The following is a 25,622-nucleotide window of genomic DNA, read 5'->3' as shown; positions in this document are numbered from 1 at the left end:
CCATGCCCATTCAAAAATATTTATCCTATTCCATCCGAGTTAAGTTAAGCCAACATCATTCCTCAAATCTAGTTTTTATGCTTATCAGACTTACCAAAGATATTGCTCTTAAAGATCTTAATAAATTCAAATTGATTTTTAATTATACTGTGCTATTTTATTATGACAGACATGAAAATATAGGAAATTAAGGATGCTTACATTCTCAAATCATGACATAGTGTTTAAAACTTTTTTATCAATTTAAAAATAATCATTTTTATGCTAGTGCTTAAAATGACCATCAAAGCTCAAAAAGTTTTAGATTGGGTTTAGCTTTTTAATGTTTTTCATAGAATATATACAGCTGCTCCACAAAATTTCAAAATGATCCTCAAATTGTCTCTTCAAGGTTAGCCACACTGATAATGTCATTTTGTAATTAATGTCCAATGATTCAGCTTGTTTTAATTATATGGAAGTTTTATAGCATTAGATATCACATTATAAAGTTTTAATTTCACCTGATTTGTGGGCTATGGGAAATTGAAAGTGGTAAATGGAATTGATATATCTGTTAAAATCTTAAATAAATGCATGAATGCAAGCTTATTTTATTTATTCATTTGTTAACATTTCTACTAGTAAAAAAAAATATATATATTAATAGTATCAATATAATTGTAAAAAATGTATATATATTCAAATTTTAAGTATCTCAATTTTTCCTCTTTTTTGACTTCGGGCTGTTTTCATCCCTGATGTATTAATCCTTTTGTCTTTCCAAACAGAGAACAAATTTCACTCTACTAGATCCAGAATGGATGGCATCAGAAGAACTAAAATTATTGAATGCAGTTGAAGAAAGAGGCATTGGAAATTGGTAAATAATTAATTTTTATTTCATAAGTAATCATTTTCCTAAGGAAGCTCAACCCCTTGAAAGCATTTTTGAAGAGCAGTTGAAACATTTGTAAATGCTTGTTTTTATGCTTCTATTAGACATAAATGCTGATTTAATTTTGCTGCGAAAGAAATCTTTTATTTCTGCAAATCATATTTACTTGTGTTCTAAATAATGTGTGACAAAATGCAAAATTTTGCACATTTAAAATGAGAGAGGTGTACTTATCATCAGTATGACATATCTTGCTGAACTAAATTAAATTTACTGTGGGATCAGAAGATAAAATTCACTTGGAAAGCACAAAAGCATTGTACTCAAAAGTAACATGTGTACAGGATGGGTCCTAGAAGTAGTAGGACTGATTTTTTCATGAACGAACGGGAAGACGAGGTGTTCTGCATGTGCACGATGACAAGATATTAGGGGAGCTGGGAAAAATCAGTGGTTGGCTCTTGGCCGTTGAAGATTGCAGTTTGCTTGTACTGTGAACCCCTGTCAAAACACCTCGTCAGGGAGAATCATAGCGTGTATTCTGGTGCGACACAACAAGATTAAGGAGGCCTATGGTTGATGCTGCAATGAGTAGGCCATGTGTTTTTGAGTGGCACAACTTGTTCCGAGAAGGTAGGGAAAGAGTAGAAGACACCCTTTAACCAGCAAGACTAATAAAATAAACTGTGTCATGTGGGAAAAATTTACTGGACTGATTGTAGGACGAGTATCAGAATGATTGCTAATGAATTGAGAATTCCTTGAACCTAAATTTATTAGTTTGTGACAAAAAACTTAACCATGAGGAAAGCGTGCTCAAAGTTTGTTCCACGAGTGTTGTCAGGGGAGCAAAAGGCCAACTGGAAAGCGATCTCGCAGGATCTTCTTCACAATGTAAATTCAAGGACCCTTACCTTTTTGACAGTGTGATTTTTTTTTTTTTTTTTTTTTTTTTTTTTGACGCATTACTGCTCAGTAGAGGCAGTTACACTCTAGTCCAAGCGTTCCCGGGACCATGCGAAAACTAGAAAACTCATTCCTAGTAGCGTACAAAAACTGGAAAACTTGTGGGCAGCAGTGTGTAGGTGCGGAAGAGTGCTACTATCTGCATAATTCTAATTGTTTGTAGTACTCTCATGAATAATTTCTTTTAGGCAAATGAGTTCTACTACTTTTAGTACACATCTTGTCTATATGTACACCATGGTCAACCTTGATTATATTATAATGATGTCAGAAGTCGTTACATTTATGACATTAAAACTGAGAGGATGTTATAAGCAAGATTGATTGTAAGTGTTGCAAATCAAACTACATGCTGTAATTCAATGAAAGTCCATTCTTGTATGAAGTAAGATTCTTAATGCAGCGAAATTACTTCACATAAAATTTATAAAACATACTTTATGATAGGAATGGAAAAAAAAATTCTTTTACTTTTCTACTCTTGTGCACCAATATATTTTATATTTTCTCAAAATTATTTTCAATATCAATATTACTTTTATTAGTGAATTACCTTGTAAAATTTCGTGCTACTTTTCCTACATTTTGTTTCTTCCTTCCCTTTCAATGACATCACACCTTCCATGGTCATCAAAACCTGATTTTTAGATCTACACAACTTACTGCTTTAAATCTTCACCACATACTGATCTTTTTAGAGCTACATGACTTACACACCGTAATTAAGCGTTTAGACCAGTCTTGTTAAAAAAATTGCCCTCCCCAATGCATTTTTGGTGTAAGCTAGCTTGATCTGTTTCTGTTAATCTGTGCGCACCATTTGCTTGTGTATGTTTGTAATCCATTTGTAATAATGAGTGATCCTTTTTTAGGTTTTGCATACATTTTTTATATGCTGTTAACATTTTAGTTATTGTTTAAATGTATGCAAGTGATGTAGATCTTTCTAAGCTATTTCATTACTAGTATTGTTTTTTACTTACTTTGCAGATTATGTGAAATTCGGTTATCTGTGGTTACCATGCCACCCTATTCCACGGATAATCGAGAGTTTACTGTACATGCATTTTTATGTACATAGAATGATGTCTTATTTATTCATACTTTTATTATGCTCTCATTTCAGGTGTGACATAGCTAGAGATGTGGGGACTAAAAGTAAAGCTGAGTGTGAGGAGCATTATTTCAAGTATTATGTGTATAAACCAACACCACCTCTTCCTGGTAAGTCAGGCTAAACAATAACACACCCCAAGCTGTACTAGTTTGTTTTTAAACTTAACAAATTCTTGTTAAGTTGGTTTTTTATAATATAATTTTTTATCCATCCTGTGTTAGAAATAAGGATTTGAATCTAGGCCTTCATGATAAAGCCGAAAAATGTTTTCCAGCTGTCAAAATTGAAAATTCCAGTGTTCTATTTTTGATTAACGCAAATGAGGCTATAAAAAGATTCATTAAATATAAATAATGCACAAATGTATTAATGTTTTTAAGTGTTAAAACTTGAAGAAATATTTCTTATTCCTTCATATCAATTGCAAGTTTGCAAACGTCACGACCCTTCACCTAATAGCACCAAATAGGAAAATCTGAATGAAAGTATTAATTTGCTGTTTTCTGCACCAAAACAAAATTTTTTACTTTTTTTTTTACAAGGACAAAACAAAAATGAGCTTGAATAGTCAGTCATAAGGATTTCCCAAGCTAAGGCTAAGCTTGAAAGACTTTTTATTACATTAGAGGAACCTGAATTTTGAAACACACCTGAAATTTTGAAAGCTAAAAGTCCTTTTTACTTTCTTCTATATCTAATACATAGAAGAAAGTATTGGATTCGTGCAAATTTTCGAATTTCGAATTTTGACGGATTCGAACGTTTTGAGGTGTGCTGAGTCCATTTGGACTATTTTTGGAAAATGTCTGTCTGTCTGTGTGTATGTGTGTCACGTCTGTGTGTGACCAGTTTTTTGTGGCCGCTCTACAGCAAAAACTACCGCATGAAATCGAACGAAACTTGGTACACATATGTGCCACTATGTGAACTTGTGCCCATTGGTTTTTGGCTCGAATTCCTCCAAGGGGGGTGGAGCAATGGGACGTCCATATGTTGCCAGTAACAGAAACAGGTGCTGATTCAATTATGGTGTCAATAACTCAAACGGGGGTTGAGCTATAGAACGTTTTTTGTCGTCATTGTGACTGCTGTATCTCAAGAAATAATGAACGGAATGAAAGAAAAATTTATCGGCAAGTAGCCCTTAGTGGGTATAAAAGCTGATTTTATTTTGGTGTCAACAGCTAAAAAGGGGGTAGCGCAATCGCCCGTTCTTTTTTTCCATTGTGAGTGCCCTATCTCAAAAAGTAATGCTACGTTCTGGTTGAAATTTGGAATATATGTGAATCCACATGTAAACAGGCTTTGGTTCAATTTTGGCGCCAATCGCGCCAAGAGGTGCTGATTTATTTTTATTATCATTATTTTTTAGCGAATAAAAATAGCTTTATTAGTGCAACAATAAGAAAGATAAATCGTAATAGATTATTGTCTGCTTATTTCTCATGATTTTAATTGTATGGAAATGATCGGAAATATTATTTCAATGCTTTAAAATTTTTAACTGTTGCCATCTTATGTTTGTTAACAAATAAAATATTTGTAATTAATTCAAGCAAGGCTTTTAAAATAACTTTCAATTTTCGCTCTTTGCTTTGCTTTTGCAATAATGCAGACATTGGGATGGTCGTCAAGTTTTTTCATGTGTAATTTTGTTTTTGTTGGGAATATTGCTTCCTCGTCAAGCATGGGGAGGGATCAGAAAAAAAAAGAAAAATATAGAAGAAAGTTTCGTGATGGCCACAACATACTAGTTTATTGTTGCCATTCTAACATATTTATGAGTTAATGCTCATTAGCTTTTGTGTAGCAGGCATGTAAACTCTTGACGAAATGCAGTGAGGAAATCTTTTGCGGGTATTAGCTCATTTTTTAGCTTTACATGAAAAAACATTGTAAAAAAATATTTTGATAGAAAAAAATCTGTCCTTTTTAATGGTGCTAACAGAAAAAAAACTGATGGTGGCAAATTTGAGCTACAGTGCTTTGAAAACACTGTTTTTGATGTGGAGGGTTGTGGCTGCCACTTTGGTTGAAGATATTCTTTTCAGAATATATATAATTAAAAACTGAGCGTATGTATGTATGTATGTCCAAGTAACTTCTCCCAAACTCCAATGAACTGACCATCGAGCCAGGTATCGATGGATTCGTAATCTTCCTGTCTTCATGTTTGGCTATTTAACATAATCCTCTGATAATAATTAGCGGAGATATCAATTAAAAACTATTAATTATGACTCTTAGATTTCAAAATAAAATCCTTTTTTTTCAAAGGCTTTCCTCCATTCAAATTATTATTCAGTGCTTCATCTCAACTTTCCGTATCAATGCTTTTATTAAAATTTGTAGTTGTAGCGTGAAGAAAATCGTTAAATGAAAGATTTGTTGTCATTTTTTCTTGAATATAAACAAAAAAATAATTTTGGTTTTTGTTTTGTGGCTTTTCCTGAAATCGGGAGTTTACTTTTTGGTTATTTTCTCGCAATCTGCCGCAAAATTTTACTGTTTTTTTGTTCAAGCCTAATTATTGAACACGCGTCACTAGACATAACTATTATTTTCAAGGTGCACCTTGCAAAGGTGCACGAGCAGCTAATTATATAGTAGCTAATACAGCAGCTAATTATTATTTAAGGTTTACAACTGTAACCTGTTGAACACAGCTATTTTGTCAATAGAATTGCGAAGCATGAGCTTAGAGTGAGTTTGCTCAAAATTTATGATAAATTAAAATCTTGAAAAAAATTTCTCCTTCAACTTTTGTCTAATTTACCTGTGTGCTATGAGAATGTTAGTGATCTTAAATTCACAAAAAAGGCTGTATGTATTAACAATGAGAAGCTCTTTGAGCTCCCAGCATTTCAGGCATCTAGTGTAATAACATTTTCTTCAAACTCAGCCTCTAAACATTGCCATTCATTCCACAAATAATATTTCAAGTTCATTTTTTCATCCTTATTTCAAAAAGCACGATCAAAAATTATATTCTGATAGGAAAAATCTTCTTTCTAAACAATGCTAACAAAAAGAAAATTGATGGTGGCAAATTTGAGCTACAGCTCATTGAAAGTAGGCTATTTATGGTGTACATGATTTTGATAGCCACTTTGTATGACAATATCTTTTACAGAAACTTTGAATGTAAAAATAAATTCACACAATGGAAAATTTAAAAATATTTTTTAAAAGAAAAATTAAGACCTACTTTGAAACAGAATTAATGAAGTTTAAATCAACTGAAATTTAAGTCAGCTAAAATGTTGAAAATAATATTCTTTAAACAACATCAACACTACTTGAAAGTATAATATTTGAAATATGTGCTAATAAATGAATTAAAATTATCATCACACTAACATTTTTTCAGCAATTCAATGTAACTAAATATTATTTAACTGTAGAAGCAATTTTCATTCTCTGTGTTTAATGTATGGTTACATATATGAAGCTTTTAATGCTTAGCATAAAATGGATGATGCTTTTTTTTTTTTTTTTTTTGGCCGGATGGCCGTGAACTTTTCAAACCAGAACCTTTATTTGGAGGGGAATGTGTTCCACTATAGGAAGAGAAAAGAACGGTATTCCAATAAAACATTTAAGAGATTTACATTATAAAGACCCTTGACATTTTTTTCAATTGCTGTCGAATTTTTTGATGCCAATGACAAGACCCAAATGTTTTAAATAGACATAGAGATGTCAAAACTACAAATGAGTGTTGCATTTGCTGCATTTAATTTTGTGCATGTTTCTGAATTGGTTTTATGTATTTTATTTAGAAATTCAAGCCCCAGAAAGATGCAAGGATATCCATCCTGCTCCAGTGTCTTGTACTAGTAAGTTATTACAAAAATTTATTGGAATATAGATAAGTTTGCATGAAATTACGCTATATGCTCATTTAATGTTACTTTTCACTCATAATTTTAAAATAATATTTTTTGTTTACTTGTTTCATTTTCGAGTTCCTTTTACTCAAAAAAAAAAGAATTTTAACAATTTTTTTTTAGTGATTAAAAGATTTAATATGAGTGAAAAAAAGAATTTTCTTTTTTGTTTGTACCAATTTTTTGAGAAATCTAAGTGTAAAAAAAAAGTCTAATAAGCAAAAATCTAAAGAAAAATTAGAGATTGCTTCTCGAAAGTAAGCCAACTCCAAACAAGCAAACTTAGCTGTGTGACAAAATTCTCTATCGATTTATTGGTATCAATTAAGGGCTTCACAAATGTTTTGAGGTATAAATTGGGAGGGGGGAGTATATTTATGCATGTTTATGTGTGTGCATGACTAGAGCCCTTGTACAATGTACATGAAATACCCCGCCAGCTTAGTCAATCCATCTGAGGACTGCAGTTTCATGCTAATTATAAGTATTTCTGCTTTAGCCCTGACTATTGGGCGGTAACTTACTGAAAACAGAGTCCTTGTGTGTTTGAAATAAAAATTGTTATTTGTGTTCTCTTGTGTAATAACTTCATTTTCTTGAATTTTGGAATGTGTAGTAATGTTCCAAATTCAATGAAAAGCTTATTATTTAAGGCTTGTATTATATTTTGTGCATTAACATCTCTTTAAGGATTTCATAGTTGAAATTTAGCTTACATATAAAAATGAAACACATTGAAGCATGTACAAAGGTATGCAAGCAAATGTTAATAAGCCATTTTAATATTTTGTGAAAGATTTTCCTTTCTGATTTTCTTTTTGCTAAAGTGTTTGTGGACTCTGACACAGCTGTATAGCATCCTACTGTGTCTGTACTAAAATATCTCATTCAATTGCGGTATAAAAACATTTCAATTTTATTGCAGAAATTATCTACTTCCATATTTTATTTCTATAATTTTACTCATTAGAATAAAACCTGTAACTTTCCTCTCTGGAAACATTTAAATAATAAAGAGAGTCCAAAGTGTATTACACCAATATTTAAAAACAAAATAAAAAAAAAAAAAAACTATACTCAAGTGGAGTTCAACCATCTCAATCTGATTTAGAAAAATACATGATTCCCCTTCTCCCCTCTCTGTTTAAGTGCTATTAACTGATTCAAAATGTAACTTTTTTTTTCCTTCAGTTCATTCAGAATTATTCATTAGTCATTGAAATAATTATGTTAAGATACTGAAATACCGTTGAAACTATGATTCATAAAAGCTAATAATTTTCTTCTTCAGAAAATCTCTCCCCTCCCCCCCCCCCCCATCTTTCCTCCATTTTAAATTGTATGCTTAGTTATAAAAACTTGACTCTTTTTTTATGTGATTTATTACTCTATCAGATATCCAAAAAGGAAACGAAAAAGAGAGAGAAACTGAAAAAAAAAAGTTTTTTTCCAATACATAACCTGAGCGTTGAGTTGTGAGAAATTTAATGTTTAGAATTATGAATATTCATTAAAAGGTATTAGGAAAACAATTGTTAAGAGATCTTATATACTAATTAGAATTTTAAGGGTTGTTGAGATTTTACTGCAGGTATTCCCAAAGTCTATGCTGTAAAGTGTCCATAGTTTCAATATACTATATAGCAGATATAGACTATGTTGCCATGAAAAAACTCTAAACCTTCAAAGGGTGCCACCAATCGAGAAAAATTTGAGACCCCTGGTTTATTGAATGTAGTTGAAAGTCTTATACACAAAGGACTTTATGCTTTTTAATTTTAATAATTAATTGGAAACTTAATGCATTTAAACAAATATTTATTGAAATATTATTTTGTCAGTGTAAATATTTGAAAATAGTGTAAGTGTGAATATTTTTGTTTGCTGGAAAAAAAAACTTTTTAAATATATTTTTTCATCGAGTGGATTACTCAGTTACTCGGACATTTATTCAAAATCATAAAAATTTATTTCGTTAATTTTCTTGTAAAAATGCAATTTTCATCAAAAGTTTTTTGAAAAATCAAAAATTTAAAATAATAAAACTCTAATTTAAAAAAAAAAAACTGTTTGCTGTTGTGAAAATTTTAACTATTGAAAAGAGATGATTCTTACAAAATGAGAGCATAAGAACCAGCATCTGGTTTGGTAGCAGCAGTTGCTGATTAAAATAGTTTAAAGTTTCCTAAGATTTAAGTTTACAAATATGAGATAACCTTAGTTAAGATAAGCACTGAATCTACATTAAAAAGTAAAATTAAATTGTCTGGGGGGGAATTTTGGCTTTATGAGGTGAAGAAAGTTTGTTGTGCTGCTATAAATTCAAACTTTTACCAAAACATTATTTGCTGTATGTAATACGAAAATACTACAACATCTAAATAAAGCACAAATTAGCAGGTTTTAACATTATGTGCTTCATTTACGTTGATTTTTCATTTTACTACTGTGCCCTCTGTTTTACCTAGCTACTCCAATGTGCATCTAAGGCTGTAAATTTTTTAAATGTATGCTAGCTCCAATGTTTATACCGTCCATTTCCAAACATTAAGTTTATTTTTTAGAAAAAATGCTTCTTGTTTTCACCACATTTTGACTATTAAAGAGGTTCATTTTCATTTGACATAATTGCTATGAAAAAAAATTCCCTCTCCTTTTTATTTTTGTGAGGGCGAGGTATTTTTATCCTTTTGGTGGGACAGAAGGAAACAGTTTTTATTTTATCTGCAATTTTATATTTTCACAAAAATGATTTTTAGTTCACCTGATTAGTGGCAGCTTTACAGGTTTAGGAGTGTGTCACAATGCATTTTTGGGGACCCTTAGAGATGAACAGATATTACATAGGATATTTTTTCAGAATATCAGCTTCAATGTTCCCTTCCAGTTGCAACATTTGTGGCATGGTAAAGCCGACACTGCACCCGGCATAAAATGCTAGCATTAGGGCCTAATTTAAGAAATGATGTTTTCTGTCGGGCCACACTTTTTTTTTTTTTCAAGAACTCAAATGAGCAAGCTGGCTGTAGCCACGGTTGACATTGTTCCAATTCAATCATAACTTTCCTGGCAATAAGTTCATATCTGCAGTGAATAGTGTATCAAGCACACGAAAAAGCACATAGTGCTTTTTAAAATTCTAAACTCGGTTTTCAAATTCAGGTGTCAATTCAGGCTTCAAAGGATACATATTTGGCCATTACCTCCTGTGTAATAACTATTTTGCTATTAAAAAATATATTAGTTTATTGAAATGAAACTAAAGTAAGATTTATCATCCCTGGCTTTCCTTTTACAGACTTTTCTCAAGACCCTCCACGCCCAATAATTTCTTCGACTTTGTACCAAGAAATGGCTGGATACATGCCTGCAAGAGGAGATTTTTCATCTGAGTATGATGATTTTGCTGAGTTAGATATCAAAGATCTAGATTTTGATGAGGACGATGATCCTCTATTTAACGGTATAGTATTTAACAGCAGGAATGTATTATGTTTAAATCAACACATATTTATATTTTTAAATAATTTGGTTTAATAGTTAAAATATAAAATTTATTTTAGATTCTTTTGTGGATAATTCTGAAAAAAAATTTATGTGATTGAACTTGTATGTAATAAATGTAACAGAATCAAGTTTAATGTTTTTCCTTCTTTGTCCTCCTCTTTTTTATAGTTTTCTCCTTTAGAAATAAACTTTTTTGTCATATTTATGTATGTCAGTGTCCATTTAACATTGATTAAATTTACATTTTCAGTGGTATCCAAGAAATAATAATTGTTTTATGAAATCCTATTTAAAGGGAAACAAGTTAAACATGCCATTTATTTGTCAATTCTTATTCATTTGTTTATTTTACTTACTCTTTTCTTATTCTGTCATCCTTATCATTGACAAAATTCAAACATTGACCATCTTATTATTGCACTAGTGTCTTCAAAATACATATTTTATTACATGTTCCCAGGTTAATGTCCAAAAAGTGGAAAAAAGAATGTCTTTAGGGGCATGCACAAAGAAGGAGAAGGGACACCTGTTGGCCTGGGCCCAATATTTTTAAAACTAGGGGTGAAATATAGGGGTAAACAATATGGAGGGGGGCCCGGAAAAGTCATTTGTGAGGGGCCCTAAAATTGCTGTGCACGCTTCTGTATGTCTTTCAGTTCTTAAAAAACTTATCAAAGAAATTATGCCTTAGACTTGCTTGGTTTAGGAATAAAGCAATAGCTATGGTTCAACTGACAATTGATTACAATGCTGGTATTTCTAACCCCACATTGCCCTTTACTGTGTATAACCTTTTACAGTAAATGACCATTGCATTAGAGTGCAACCAGGCCTCTCATTTGAAAAATTTTCCAGAGGGGGAGCGAAGGGTGTTGTTCAATAAATTTTATGATGAAAAAACAGCAAAATATGTACAAAAGTGCTTAGTTTAATTATGTTTCTTAACTCCAAGGAGGGACAACTGACCCCATTCCTCGATTGCCCAAATGATGGACCTGAATGCAACCCAAGTTTTTTGCCAATGAAAGCTTCAGCAATCAAATAAAAATCTTAGTTTAACAGTGAAACAGTGGAAAAGATGTTTTGATCTGATGGTTCTTGTTTAATGTTCATTTATTGTCATTCAAGCAATTGTTTTGTATGCATCATTGTATTTATAATTGTTTCATTGTGCTTTGATATGATTGTTGACTTTATTATTTGAAAGCTATTTTGCAATGAAACCTTTAAACTATTCCTATTACCTTATAAAAATTCATAAAATGAAGCAATTTTCAAAAAAAAATATTCATTTAATATCGATCCAACTGTATAAATATTTGTTAAAAATTTATTTTTTACTACCTTCTCAATAAAAAGTGGCTTTCTCAACTGTTTCTTATTTTCTAATTTTTTTAATGATCTTGTTTCTTTTGTAACCATTCTTAATTTAATTTCAGAGGTTCAGAAAAATGTATTAAGCATTTACCAAAATCGGTTGAAAGAAAGAGCTCGTCGGAAGCACATTATTATGACTTTTGGGTTGATAAGCATGAAGCGAAACTTTGAAGACTGGAAAAGATACTCTATATTGGGAAAAAACATCCTGGATAAAATGAAAGCATTTATGCGTCTCTTTGAACCGGAGAGTTATTATAAGTTCATGGAAAGCATGTTATGTAAGTTAATCTTAAATTTTTCCTTGTTTTAGCATAATAGGCAAAAAATTAATAAGCGTATATCTATATGTACAACAGGGTTGAATTGGTGCCAAAACATCATTCCGGTACTGCTTTTTTTTTGGAGGGGGGGGATAATTCCCTTGAGCCAAAGTTTCCACTACGGTCTCGCATTTTTCGCAGAATGCGAAAGTACTATTTAAATTACGAAAATAAAGCAAGGCATTTTTGCTTTTTTTGCTCAAATAAAATAAAAGAATACAGAAATAAAAAATTTAAAACACAAAAAAAAACAAAGCATGATTGAAAGATTAAACAAGAACAGTGATATTCAACTTAATCATATTATAAATCTTAGCTCAGAAAATGTTTCAATTACTATTAAGTTCAACAGTACTTAGTCTTAATGGGCACTATGACCTTCTAATAAATGAATTTTTTGGGTTCATTTATTGTCAACATTTTAGCAAATTGCTAAACCTTTTTTTCTAACCTTCGCTTTTTTGCTAAAGAAGTTTTGAACTCAGCTTAAACCCTGTCTTGAGCACAAAATTGGTCATGACTCAGGATTTAATTATTTCTCATAGGTGTTCTGGGACTGGAAAGTTAATAAATTTATCTCTGATATTTATACACATAAAATTTCATACAATTGAAATAAAAGAAAACCATTGTAAGGACAATTATTGAGACTTGAGACTCAACAGCCATGAATGAATCTCAAAAAACACAAATCCTGATGTTTGTTACTTGAATCAGAAGATATATTTGGCAAATGCACTACATACCTCAAATGCCAGCAAAAAGCAAATGCTGTGAGGGGAAAAAAATCTTTAATTTTTTACCATGCTTATAAAAAAAGACAAAAAATTCCATTGCACCTTTTCATGCAGAATTGAAGCAAAACAAAACTTTCCTAAAAGCCAATAACGAAAAACTTGATTCGTATTCCACTAGTCAAAGTACTAGTAACCGTCAACCAAATGAGCTAATTAAAGACAAAACCAAAAACATGAACTAAAATAATTTGGGTTTAATTTTTTCATAATTAGCTGTTGTTGTTTTTGTATCAGTTGTTGTCTTGTGCTAGCTAGGCTGGCAATTTGAGATGCGCTGCTTCACTTTTCCACTGTACCATAATTTGGTGTGAAGACCGGCTTCCACAGTACACACATGCCATAAGGACCTGTTTATAGGGAAGGCAACCATTCAGAGCACAACACATTCATACACATAAAGACAAGGACAAGAGAGGGAAAGTACATCCTCTATGCCCAAGCTGAGATTCTTCCCTAGGACCTCCCCATCACAGTCACACTCCTCTGACGACTAGACAGGGCGGGCAATATATCATAATTAGCTGTTAGTATAATATTACCTTTCAAATTTCAATCAAGAAAATTTCCCCAAAATACACTAGGTTCGAAAAGCTACCCATTTAAGCGGACAAGTCCAAAATATTGTTATTAACATTTATTGTGTGTTACATGTCAGCTTTGTATTTAATTTGTTTTCTTCTTTGATATTTCATAGATGAAGAAAAAACTAAACAAAGGATAAAGATGCTTCAAGAATGTCGCAAAGCTGGAATAACTAGGCTACATAGTATTGGAACGTATATGAAGTTGAAAAGGCGTAGAGAGGAAAGGCAACGTGGCCGAACTGCTCTTGATGAAGTGCTAGCACAAATCAAAGTAAAACAAATCTGCAATTTTTAAGTTTTATCAATTTATTGTACCATTTTATAAAAACTTACTGTGAACTGTAGTAATCAACTATAAATTCATATTATAACACATTGTAATACAGTAAGCCCTTGTTATATCATGCCTCATAATATTGCTCATTTGGATATATGACGTTTTTCTCTGTCCTCTGAAAAATTTGTTGGACTTATTCTTATAGCTTAATTGAGAACCTGAAGTTCGAGGAACTAAAGCAGGTTGAAAGCAAGGCCAACTGAAAATTTGTGGAATGATCTGTCTGGGGGAAAAGAATTACAGATACATTTTAACAGTCAAAAACATTTCATTAAACAGTTAACAAGGGAAAAATACAACAACAATTGTATATATCACAATACATATTCCTAAAACAATTATGACTAGAAAATAAACCCTGAAATATTCATAGGAAAAATTCAAAACAAGTTTCGTTAAAGTTCTAAATATTATTAAAATGACTATCTAGTCACACCTTGAGTTCACGCCAAAATATGAAAAAGTCCTGGTAAAACAACATTAAAAGAAAGTCATACCACAGGATAATTCACTCTTAAAAGATGGCACACGCAAAACATGAAGGCACCTATCTGCATATCGGATATCTAGAAGAGTTGACACTATTCCTTCCCTCGAGGACGGCAGTCATGCCTTTTTCTCAGTAGGCCTGTCATTTTTTAGACATAAGGATCTGTTCCATCTGTTGAAGAACCTTACTGAACGAACATCCAGCCCAGCCAGACTCCCGGACACCGTCTTGCCCTCAGGTGGTATCCTCGCGTTGGACCGACATCCAATTTGACTAACACGAGCCTTCAAACAGCCCTATTCAGCCCATCTTGGGCCAAAATCAACTTCAATCATAAAAAGACCTTCAAAAGCACTCAAGGTTAACTTTAGAACAAGCCCGCACTTTTAGCAGGATTAAACGAAACTTTTCTTACATGTTTCAAACTACAACCACGTCCTCAGCGTGGAAAATTTAGATCGGAGACATCTCTCCCAGGTGCAAATCTTAACACCAAACCAACTGGCCAACAGCCGCAACGACACCAGGAACAGCAAAGAGCTGAGATGAGAATATAAGAGAGTGATTGATTGACTCCCCTCTTTCCCCTCTTTATACGTTTACTTTCTAACTACGCAATGGTGTGACGCAATATAATTCAATGCATAAATAAGTCATCAAAACAACTCAACACAGTTAACATTTTAAACCGTAAAACTTTTAAAATAGTTTTCCACATGCATTCAACAAAAAGTTACTCAACATTTATGCCCATTACGTCACCCCATGACGATGGTAAACAGCACGTGAATCTTGTTGGAATTTTAACTCTGGAGAACAATTCGATCGCCGGTTAGCTAACAGAATAATTAACTCAAAATTCAAAAATGAAGGAAGTAAGTTGTAAATTCGCTCGCCGGTTAGCTAACAGAATAATTAACTCAAAATTCAAAAATGAAGGAAGTAAGTTGTAAAACCTTTAAAAACCTTCTACAGTTTTAGGAATTGTCTTCATGAACCAAAAATATATTATTTTTCTAACAAAATAAAACTAAACAAAACTTCATTCTAAATTTGAGATCATTTAAGTGGTAAAGACATTGTATATTTATCTGGAAAATTCTTTCCATTTTAGCTCATAAATAAAATAGGGATGTATTGTTCTTCTGACTTCCCCACATGTTTAGTTATAATGGTTTAAATTCTTATTTCACCGAAAAACCATTGGAAAAATAGCTGTTGTGTTAATGTATTTATTTTATTGTAAACAGTTGCATTGATCTTTAAAACTTCCCCCTCCAGTCCTGCATTTTAAAATTAGTTCCATGTATTTCTTTTAAAATGTGATATGGAATATAAATGTGTTAAATACATATATTTTAATTATTTTAAGGATGAATCATCATGTCAGCAATTCATTCGAAGACAATATCTCAAAGAAACCAACCAAGGCTTGACAGAAGCTGCTCCTTTTAGTGGTAAAATGCTTCTTCTATTCTTTTTTATTTCTTCTAAATTTTTGCTTTAGTCAACTTGTTACGATTTGTTTACTGCTTTGTTATGCAGTGGAACCTCTCAAACTAGACCATACTGTGGCTGAATCTTTTGTTCCTTAAATTAAAATGTCGCTTCTTCGAAGGTTGCATATAAGGTGATGAATATAGGGAACTCATATGGATGCTTCAGTTACCAAATCTCTTAACTCCACTTTTTAAAAAAATCTTTATTTCTGTTTTAATAGTGCTTTATCAGTGATCATAAAGTTTTGGTTCAGTACATTTTGGACCATGTGATGACAGAAAATGTATCACAAGGGCCTATTTACTCCTATGGATCATCCCGTCTTCTTCATAGCTATTCTCTACTTTTTGTTTTATGGAGTTAGTCAATTTAGCAAGTAAAGCATCCATATGCTAAACTTATACTTTTACCATTTAACAATAGGTGCTGAAAGTTTATTTCATATACTAAATAAAACTCGGGTTACTCAAATTAAAAAATTTAAAGTTTTTCAAAAATTTAGTAAAAACAAAGTTTTGTAATTTACATCTACAGAAATTACTTTGAAGTAATTTGTTGCATGGATTTGTTTGATGTTATGTAATTTACAATTCAATGCTATATTCATTACAAGTTTTGTTCACATTTCAAGTTTTCTTGACAAAGCTTGTTATGGGCCATGCATTAACCATTCAGGCTGAACCACAGGAATAAATTGTAGAAATATTCAGCAAGGATTTTAAAATAGTTTTTTGTACATGCTGATAAACTTTCATTCTCATGTTATATTTTAGACAAGAAGTGAAATTTGAATATTCCAGCAAATTTAATGTTTCTTATTCATTTATGCATTGACTTTGTAATTTTTCTCTGTGACTGTGTCTCTTAAACTGATTACCCATAAATCAGAGGAAAATACATAGAGGTCCTCTGTCCTCATTCAAAGGTACCAAGACCAGAAAAAAGTGTACCTTAAAAAGAGATTCCTTTCTTTGAAAGTGTTAAATAAAGGACGTACAACTGTGCTTCTTTAACTTTTTAAAATTTATTACAAAGTTTTACTTATCATAAAATGGACTCAATTAGTGTTCTTATTTCACACGTTAAAAAAAGAAAAGTTGGAAGCTTCCTTCCCACAATGACTCTAGATATAATTATCATTTTCAAATATTGATACAAGCAAACCTCATTTCTGATAAATGAGACCTGACGGTAGAATAGTCGATAATACTTGGGATTCTGTTGTGCTTCAATTTGCTGCTCTCAAGGGCATATTATTAAATTAAATTTTTGAACTCTTCTTTTTGTTGTGCCTAAGAGTTCTTATTCATTTGCAATCTATTGAATAGCTTTTAGCAAAAAGAGCACCCGAAATAAAATTATACAATAGTTTGAGCATATTATATAATTTTAAGAAGGTGAAAAATGAAGTTATTGACCTTCTTATTTGCAATCATGCAAAACTGTTAAAGGAGTATACGACAGAAGATTCGTCAACAAACTGCACACTCTTATTTAAAATTTCCGATTTGTTGGAAATGAGCTCTGTTTTGGAAAAAAAAAGTTTTGCTGAATGAAAGAAAGCAAATTTTCTTCTAAAGTTAATGTAAATAATTTTATTTGTGCTTTATCATGTTGTTTTATTATGTTGTTGAAATAAGGAATTGTAATCACTCATTTTCATATTTGTTTTATAGGTCGCCGATCAGCGCCACCTCTTAACATTATTGGAATGCCTGGATCTGAAAATCTGACTGCTAAAGAGAAAGAGGTAATACTTTTTTCAATTCCTACTATTAGTTCACACTATCCATATATCTTTATACATATACTTCATACATGCTAATCTCTGTCCGGATGTCCGGGGTAAACTTCAAAACTACTGGAGGGATTTTAACCATTTTTTCACCACAGATAGCTGCATAATCGGGGTACAACTTAGGCTATAATTTATCGCTAAAAATCTTAGTTTAAGAACATCGTGATCGAAAACAGTAAATGTCATGTAATTTCCACATTAAATGATTAAAGATTAAACCCATTGTTTCGAAAATTCGTTGCCTTTCAACAGCAACATTAAAAGTAATCATAATGTGAATTTTGAATCAAGGCCTCTCTGGAGCAAGCATGACATTGCTTTCTTAGGAATTGCATCCTCATCTTTATACATAAAGGGCTAATCTCTGTCCGCATGTCCGGGGTAAACTTCAAAGCTACTGGAGGGATTTTAACCATTTTTTCACCATAGATAGCTGCATAATCGGGGAACAACTTAGGCTATAATTTATTGCTAAAAAGCTTAGTTTAAGAACGTCGTAATCGAAAACAGTAAATGTCATGTAATTTCTACATCAAATGAATAAAGATTAAACCCATTCGCAACTCCAGAGCTCGAATGCGCTACCTTGCGGATAGTTACAAAACTGCCAGAAAAACTAAAGCATTGCGTTCCACGTGTTCATTTTGGGCAAAACAAAGTTTTTTTGTTTTTTTTCTTACGTAATTCATTATTTGGAATCATCTTGATATAAACTATGAGTGCACATTTTATTTATATTGTTCTGAGTGAATTTGAATAAGTATCAGTTTTTCAATTCAATGAAAAAAAGCGGACTTAACAAAGTTGACTGGACACTAGGGCCATGCTGAAAAATTACTCTTTTCCTTAACCTAATTCCACATTAATAGCCTTTAATCCCATTTAAATAACCTTTGTTACTACAGCATCCAACTGAAATGGACAGTATGCAAATAAATTTTCTTGAAAATATTTATCGCTGGATTGAAAAATCCAGAAAGAACGTTAAGAATTTGAACAATAAAAAATAAAAGTTTGGAATTTTTATCGCTAAAATATCGCGCGAACTTGACTTTATTCCTATGCAAAAATTCATTATCGGTGTAAGAGTTTCGCCAAAAATCTGTTTATAGGGTTATGGTTTTAAAATTGTGCGAAAAAATAATGTATCTTGACAAGATTTCGCATATCAGTTAAATCATTTCCATGACGAATGAATTAAATGCATGATGATTTCTTTTGATATCCAATCATATAGTCATTGAAATAAATTATCTAGTGTTAAATGTTACTCTTGACTGTCTGTCCCGTATGTGCACTATGTGACAAAAATGTCAACAAATGCCGGAAATGTCACAAAAATGTCAACAAATGCCGGAAATGTCACGAAACAGGACATAATATGTACTAATGTTTAGAAAAAACGGTACAAAATGAAAATGCTGTTTGAAGCAAACCAAAAATTTATCAATTCCGAATTCAATATTGTGAAAATGGCTGCTTCAGAACAACTTACTGTGTGTTCTGCATTAATTTTTTACTTTGGTAATACTTTTTGATTTCGAATCTCTTTCTACATGGGTCAGAATAACCAAGAGACTTATAAAAATCTTTTCAAATGAATAAAGAACAAAAAATCATACATGCGAACAAAAATTTCTGTCATTTCCTAAGTTTAGAAGCAATTTTTACATTACAGCGTGCGTTTGTTTTAGTTTTTTCATCCGCCATTAGACAGTGACTGCAGCGCGCCCTATAGTTTGTTGGAGTTGCGAATTGTTTCGAAAATTCGTTGCCTAACAACAGCAACATTAAAAGTAATCATAATGTGAATTTTGAACCAAGGCCTCTCTGGAGCAAGCATGACATTGCTTTCTTAGGAATTGCATCCTCATCTTTATACATAAAGGGCTAATCTCTGTCCGGATGTCCGGGGTAAACTTCAAAACTACTGGGCAGATTTTAATCATTTTTTCACCATAGATAGATACATTATGAGGGAGCAACTTAGGCTGTAATTTATTCCTTAAAAACTTAGTTTTAAAAAGTTATGGTGGAAAACAGTAAATTTCTTATCATTTCCCCATTAAATAATTAAATTCGCAACTCCAATAACTTATAAGGGGCGCAGCAGCCACTGTCTAATGGCGGATGAAAAAAGGTGAAACAAACAATTGCCATAACTTATAAATTGCTTTGACGTTTAGTGAATGACAGTACTTTTTCATCGTATTTGTGCGAAGCTTTCTTTTTTATTCTTCTGAAATTACATTACACCACATACTGCTTGAAGCCGGAAATTTACGACAAAGAAAACTCGTGGAATGGAATGTTTTACCTTTTTCTTTAGTATTGGTAATCACCACAAGGTAGCGTATTCAAGCTTTGAAGTTGCGAATGTATAAACCTATTGGTACAAAAATTCGTTGCCTAACAACAGCAATAATAAAAGTAATCATAAGGAAATTGTTGAATCAAGGCTTCTCCGGAGCAGACATGAGTTTTAAGTCGTTTAAACATTTGGAAACTCTACTTTTTGCATCCTTAAAGAAACATAGTAGAGAGCTTTTTTTTTCTTTTGAGTGTGTACTATTTAATTAAATAAAGCGCACGGTTTTTTCATTGATCTTTGTTTTTGTTAGTTCATATTTTGGAAATTTTTATATGCTTAAATTCGTGCTTTTGTTTCTAAATGAATATTCGTTCGTTCTTTATACTTATTGCTATTTTACTTTAATGGGTAAGGAAGAAGCTCGATTTTTAATCACGTCAAAGTGATATGTTTTGAGTTCTTTCAGTTAAAACAGAAAACGAAAGGAAGTAGCGATTGTTTCCTACATTTATTTCTGACCCAGGCAACGCTGGGTATTTTTGCTAGTATATATATATATATATATATATTTAATTCAGGGATCTGGCCAGAGGATATTTGGGTCCGTTAACGGACCCTTCACAAAAATCCGATCAACCAAAATGGACCTTTCACAAAATCCCGATCAAACAAAACGGACATTTCACAAAATCCCGATCAAACAAAACGGACCCTTCACAAAATTCTGATAAACAAGATCGGATCTTTCACAAATTGTTAATTGAAAGAGCAAATCTGAAAGCAAAACAATGCATATTTCTGTGTATAAACCGATAATTTTTGAAACCTTTTTTGAAGTCAAATTAGAGGGGATAAATAATTGCTACTGCCAAATAAATATAATGGTTGTTTGTTTGTTTTATCACAGCTAATTAGCAGAGGTGTTGTTGTAAACTTTTCTGAAAAGGCATTGGTAAGCACTTTTCTCCCAGCTCATGATTTAATAAACAATAATAATATATATCTGCGAAATGAACTTAGAACTGCAAAAGGATAGTAAGGGTGGGGAAAAAATATGATCGCTTCAGATAGGGTTACCAACTTCAAAATTATCACCACTTAGCATCTGGCGTTGAACCTTTATAATGACTTGATTAGAAAATATTCTCATTTTACTAGCTTGTCAATATTTGCGTTTTTACAGTGCGGTGCGATGTTTAATTGTTATTTTGGGAGAAAATTATATGGGTTTTGATTTTTCGATGCTAACAAGGATGATTAACTTTAAATAAACTCTTTTAATTACCGTTTTTTTCTTTAGATGTCTACATTTTGAAAAATGCAATCCTTTAAATCTGATATGAGATATGAGAGTCATATTTTGTTCTTTTTTCGAGCTAACTTCGCTTTATTAGGATGCAAATAAATGAAAAGTCTCTTTATTTCTGTTAGAACTCTCATTTCAAGTTTTTAAAGCAAAATTCCATTTTCTGTTATGAGTCAAAAATTAAAATGCTGAATAGATGGTTTATTTTATTTCTTTTTTTTTTTTTTTTTGCTTCAACTGTGTCCACAGATGTTAATGAAATGTTTATCATAGGACTCTAAAATGCAATTTTAAAATAATTTTATCAAAAATATTTCTTTTACAAGTCGTTTTTATACTTTTGATGCCTTCACTTTGAGAATTGCGATCTCTTTGCATCCGCTATCGGAATCCGATTTTTCGAATTTTTGATGTTTATTACGCTTTGTTAAGAGGTAAACAATTAAAATAACTTTATATTTTTGTTAAAATCACGGAATTTATACGTTTTAAACGAAATTCTGTGCTTTTTAAGTGTCTTGGGTCACAAAGTTAAATGCTGAACCCTATTCTGAATTTTATTTATTTATTTTTTTTTTTTTTGTTACAATTATTTTAAATACTGGACAGAAATATTTGTAGTATAATTTAACAAAATGTAGAATGGTAGATAAATATTGATACTTGAGAGAGCGATGCCCCCCCCCCCCCCCGCCAAATATCAGAAAAGCACTCCAGAATGATATTCTTGACATAGAAGAGGAAAACACGCAACTCGCAACTTTAATTGATGCAGTTTGTGCCATCTCTAAATTATAAAATTTTGTTTTAACAATTTTTTTTTCCCCAAATTAATTATTTTTTACAAAATTTATTCATTTTTCACAAAATTATTTAATTTTTCACAAAAAACGGACCCTGTGAAAAATCCTGGACAGACCCCTGTAATTTATACACCCAAACCTGTTTATATGCGGTGGATAAGGAGCGTGTTAAAAAAAAACTGTTCGAAACTTCACGAGTAGCTATAAAAAGTTGTTTTTGCAAGTGGATAGGGACCACATAAAAAAAGTCTCTTGTAGAAAATAACCTAAAAACTTACAAAATAACTAGGAATTGCTTATCTTTAAAATAAATCAAAGTAAACCAAGTGATGATTATTTTTCCGCAGTCTGACAAAATTTCCTGAATAAGGAATTTTTCGGAGGTCACAGTGACTTCCCATTGGGGTGCCTATGTCGTCACTTGAAGAAATTATCTCACATTCATTTTAAAAATAATTTTGTCAATTGAATCCCAATCTGACTGAAATTTTCATATATACCACACAAAAAAATTTTGCACAAAAAAGACTGCACAAAAACAGATTTCAGTGTTATCTTACAGTTCAATTTTCACCCATTTCTGGTGGTAAGATTTTTTTGAAATTTGGTATGCGACTTCAGACCCAATGACAGTGCAATATTCTTGAATCAAATTAATTAACCAATTCCAATTTTAGTCAACATTTAAATTAACAAATTTTTTGCTTAAATCCTGTACTATTAGGACAAAAAAAATGCTCACACAAATTAGAATTAAATATCCTTAGAATCCCCTAATTTTTCTGCATCAGAAAAATGTCTTCCAATGTTCCAAGGTAATTAGAACCTGAATTATAATTGTTTTTAACACATTTCATGCTAATACAGTCAGACACCGATTTAACAAATTCATTGGGGCCGAAACTTTTATATGTTAAATCAAGGTTATTCATAATATTGGTTTTTTTTTAATTGCACTTACTTTATCTAAAAGCCCTATTAAGCAGCTGCACGAAAATATCCATAATTAGAAAGTGTACACTATTTATTCAGTATTCCACGACTTATTACACACTACGTAATTTGAAATTTAGTTTTTTAATAGATTTTGACAATTTTCTTGATACTTGACTGAGAAATAGTTCTCTTTCGACTTTATGGACAGAAGAAAATACTGTGTGATTTACAGCCTGCTGCTTGAGATATGATTTTACACTTTCCACTCCGTGTAAAGCATTAGTAAACATAACAGTAATTTTTAATGAGTTTTATTCTCGCTTTCTGCAACAGAACCGGTATTCTTTGGTTGCCCCATTGCCCGTCAAATTCTAAAAAATTCCGCTGATTCTAAAAAAGTCTTTTTCTGCTTCAGACAAGATGGATACGTCATTTAAACAACAATCCAATATTTCCTAACTCAAATTAACAAAAAAAAAATTTTTTTAGGCTGTTAAAATAATTTGTTAATTTGGGGTTTATTATTCGGTAAATAGAGGTTTTGTATTCATTTTAGTCGGGGGAAAAGTAAAATTGACGAAATTCGTTAAACAGAGATTTGTTAAATTGGAGTCCGACTGTATGTAAGTGAGGCTTCAACTGAAAGTTCTTTGTTGGTCACGACCATTGGTGTGCAATGCTGTTATTAAAATGTTTCTCATTTTTTAAAGCAGGATAAATATTAGGGTTGGTGACCATCTTATGGTGAAAAAGAAAGTTACTGATTTTTATCGGGGACAGGTTAAAAAAGCAACCAAATGATGTTTTACATGATTTTTTTTTTTTTTTTTTTTGATGACGTTAGTTTAGTAAGAGTTGACTTTAATTTTTTCTTTTCTTTTTTTAAATGTTACTTGATTATGTATCATTTCTTCCATTTTTAGGCCATTTTTTAAATTGTTTTTAATAGGCAATTTAACAGTCACTTATTGATGTAATGGTATTTTGATTATTTAGTGTTACACTTTCAAAGTACCATAAATGCAGTGGCATACACAAAGAGCTTGAGGTTTAACCTCCCTCCCCCTCAAGTTTGCCTAAAAAAATCCATTTATTATTCAAGGTTTCGAACTACTTACTAGATTTTTTATTTTTGAGAATAAAATATGTGTTCCATAAACAAAAAGAGTTCCCCCTGAAAGGCTTCAGAATTTCAATATCGAAACATTTATATTGGAGAGTTCTGAACCTCATGCCTTCGCCTAACATTACCAACGATTGTTTACAACTGCATTGGAATTGAACTTCAGTCCTGAAAATTTTGCAGGGAGAGCTTCCAAACCTCCTTCCTCTAACACAATCGAACATCATTTAAAATTGCTCTTTTGGAGCTGAAATATCGAAAAATGACTGGGTGAGAATTCCCAAACCCCATCCCTTCTCTTAATGCTATTAAGGATTCTAAAATTTTAAACAGGGCCGATGAGAAGCCAGGTCAATCTAGTTGGAAACTAGATGTCTGTCCCTTTAGGGAGCCCAACTCAAAATCAAAGTAGTATAAATTGAAAAATTTTTGGGGATGAAGGGCCCGGCGACGCAACTGACAAGGGGTTCACCTTATCTCTCCGTGTCCCTGATTGCAAATAATCGTGTTTTTAAAACTCTAACTTCAAAAAAGTTTTGAGAAAGCTTTTCTGAAACCCAAAAACATCAATGATCAACCAAAATTATGTTTGTGGAAACTAATTTCAAAAAATTTCTAGTTCAAAGTTCCAAACTCCATTCCTTTGTATAAAATCATTAAAGATGGTTTACGTGTTACTTCTTATAAATTGCTCAGTATTTTATATTTTCTTTATTCATTCTAAAACCATTTCTTTACTATGGTGTTAAAATTATATTCTATTTTCAGCTGTGTGCCAGCATTCGACTTCTACCAACATCTTTTCTGCAGTACAAAGCTACCCTCCTTAATGAGTATCGCAAGTTAGGAAGCCTTAGATTAGCTAATGCAAGAACTGTAATAAAAATCGACGTTAACAAAACCCGTAAAATATATGACCTGTTACTTGAAGAAGGCTTGGTTAGTAAAGGTTGTTAAATATGTTATTTTCTTTTGTAAATATGTAAATAAATGTATTTTGTGTAATTTTGTATCACAAATAAATGTTTTGAAATGTGATTGTTTTGTTATGTTTTTATTTAGGGTTTTTTTTTAACCCCTCAAAATGTTGCTCACTTTTGATAAGCGAATAAAAAGTGAGTAATATTAAATAAAATGTTGCTCACTTCCAGATAAACTAATTCTCAGATTATCTGAGTGCTGATCATCTGTTTTGTGGATTATTTCGGCCATTTGGCGTTCATCTAATAGACCATTTTGTTGACATTCTATTCATTTGGAAAAGCCTTTAAAATAATTGAAATATTAGTCTGCCTACAGCTGCAACGGAATTGGCAAATGTCCAGTTCGGATGAATCTATCTGAATGAGGAAGAAAGCAAAAATTTGATGTGTGTGTGGTTCGCTCATTTTAATGTGACTCAGATTATTTAGAAGCTAATACACGTCTGCAAAAGCTGGCATACCTCAAAAGTAATAGATGCGTTCATTTCCGTCTGTAAACCAGATGTTAGCCTTTTTATCTCATTGGTAGTCAGACAGTATCTGTCTATTACCATGATAAAAATGTGAAAAACTACAACCACAGTAGACTGCCTATTA

The 25,622-nt window shown here is 31.7% G+C and overlaps 1 protein-coding gene across 1 annotated transcript; it reads left to right on the top strand.

The window, feature by feature from the left end:
* Positions 1-775: 775 nt before the first annotated feature.
* LOC129217460 (transcriptional adapter 2-alpha-like) lies at positions 776-25,072 on the top strand. The gene is made up of 9 exons (XM_054851761.1): positions 776-862; positions 2,970-3,067; positions 6,743-6,799; positions 10,149-10,313; positions 11,797-12,015; positions 13,549-13,709; positions 15,638-15,722; positions 17,442-17,515; positions 24,811-25,072. Exons 1-9 carry the CDS (start codon positions 804-806, stop codon positions 24,997-24,999), a joined length of 1,107 nt encoding a protein of 368 aa, XP_054707736.1. The 5' UTR covers positions 776-803; the 3' UTR covers positions 25,000-25,072.
* Positions 25,073-25,622: the final 550 nt, after the last annotated feature.

This window comes from Uloborus diversus, chromosome 2 (assembly GCF_026930045.1).
Source record: "Uloborus diversus isolate 005 chromosome 2, Udiv.v.3.1, whole genome shotgun sequence".
NCBI lineage: Eukaryota > Metazoa > Arthropoda > Arachnida > Araneae > Uloboridae > Uloborus > Uloborus diversus.
Note: the sequence above shows the minus strand (reverse complement) of the source record. Positions and strands in the feature narration are given on the sequence as shown.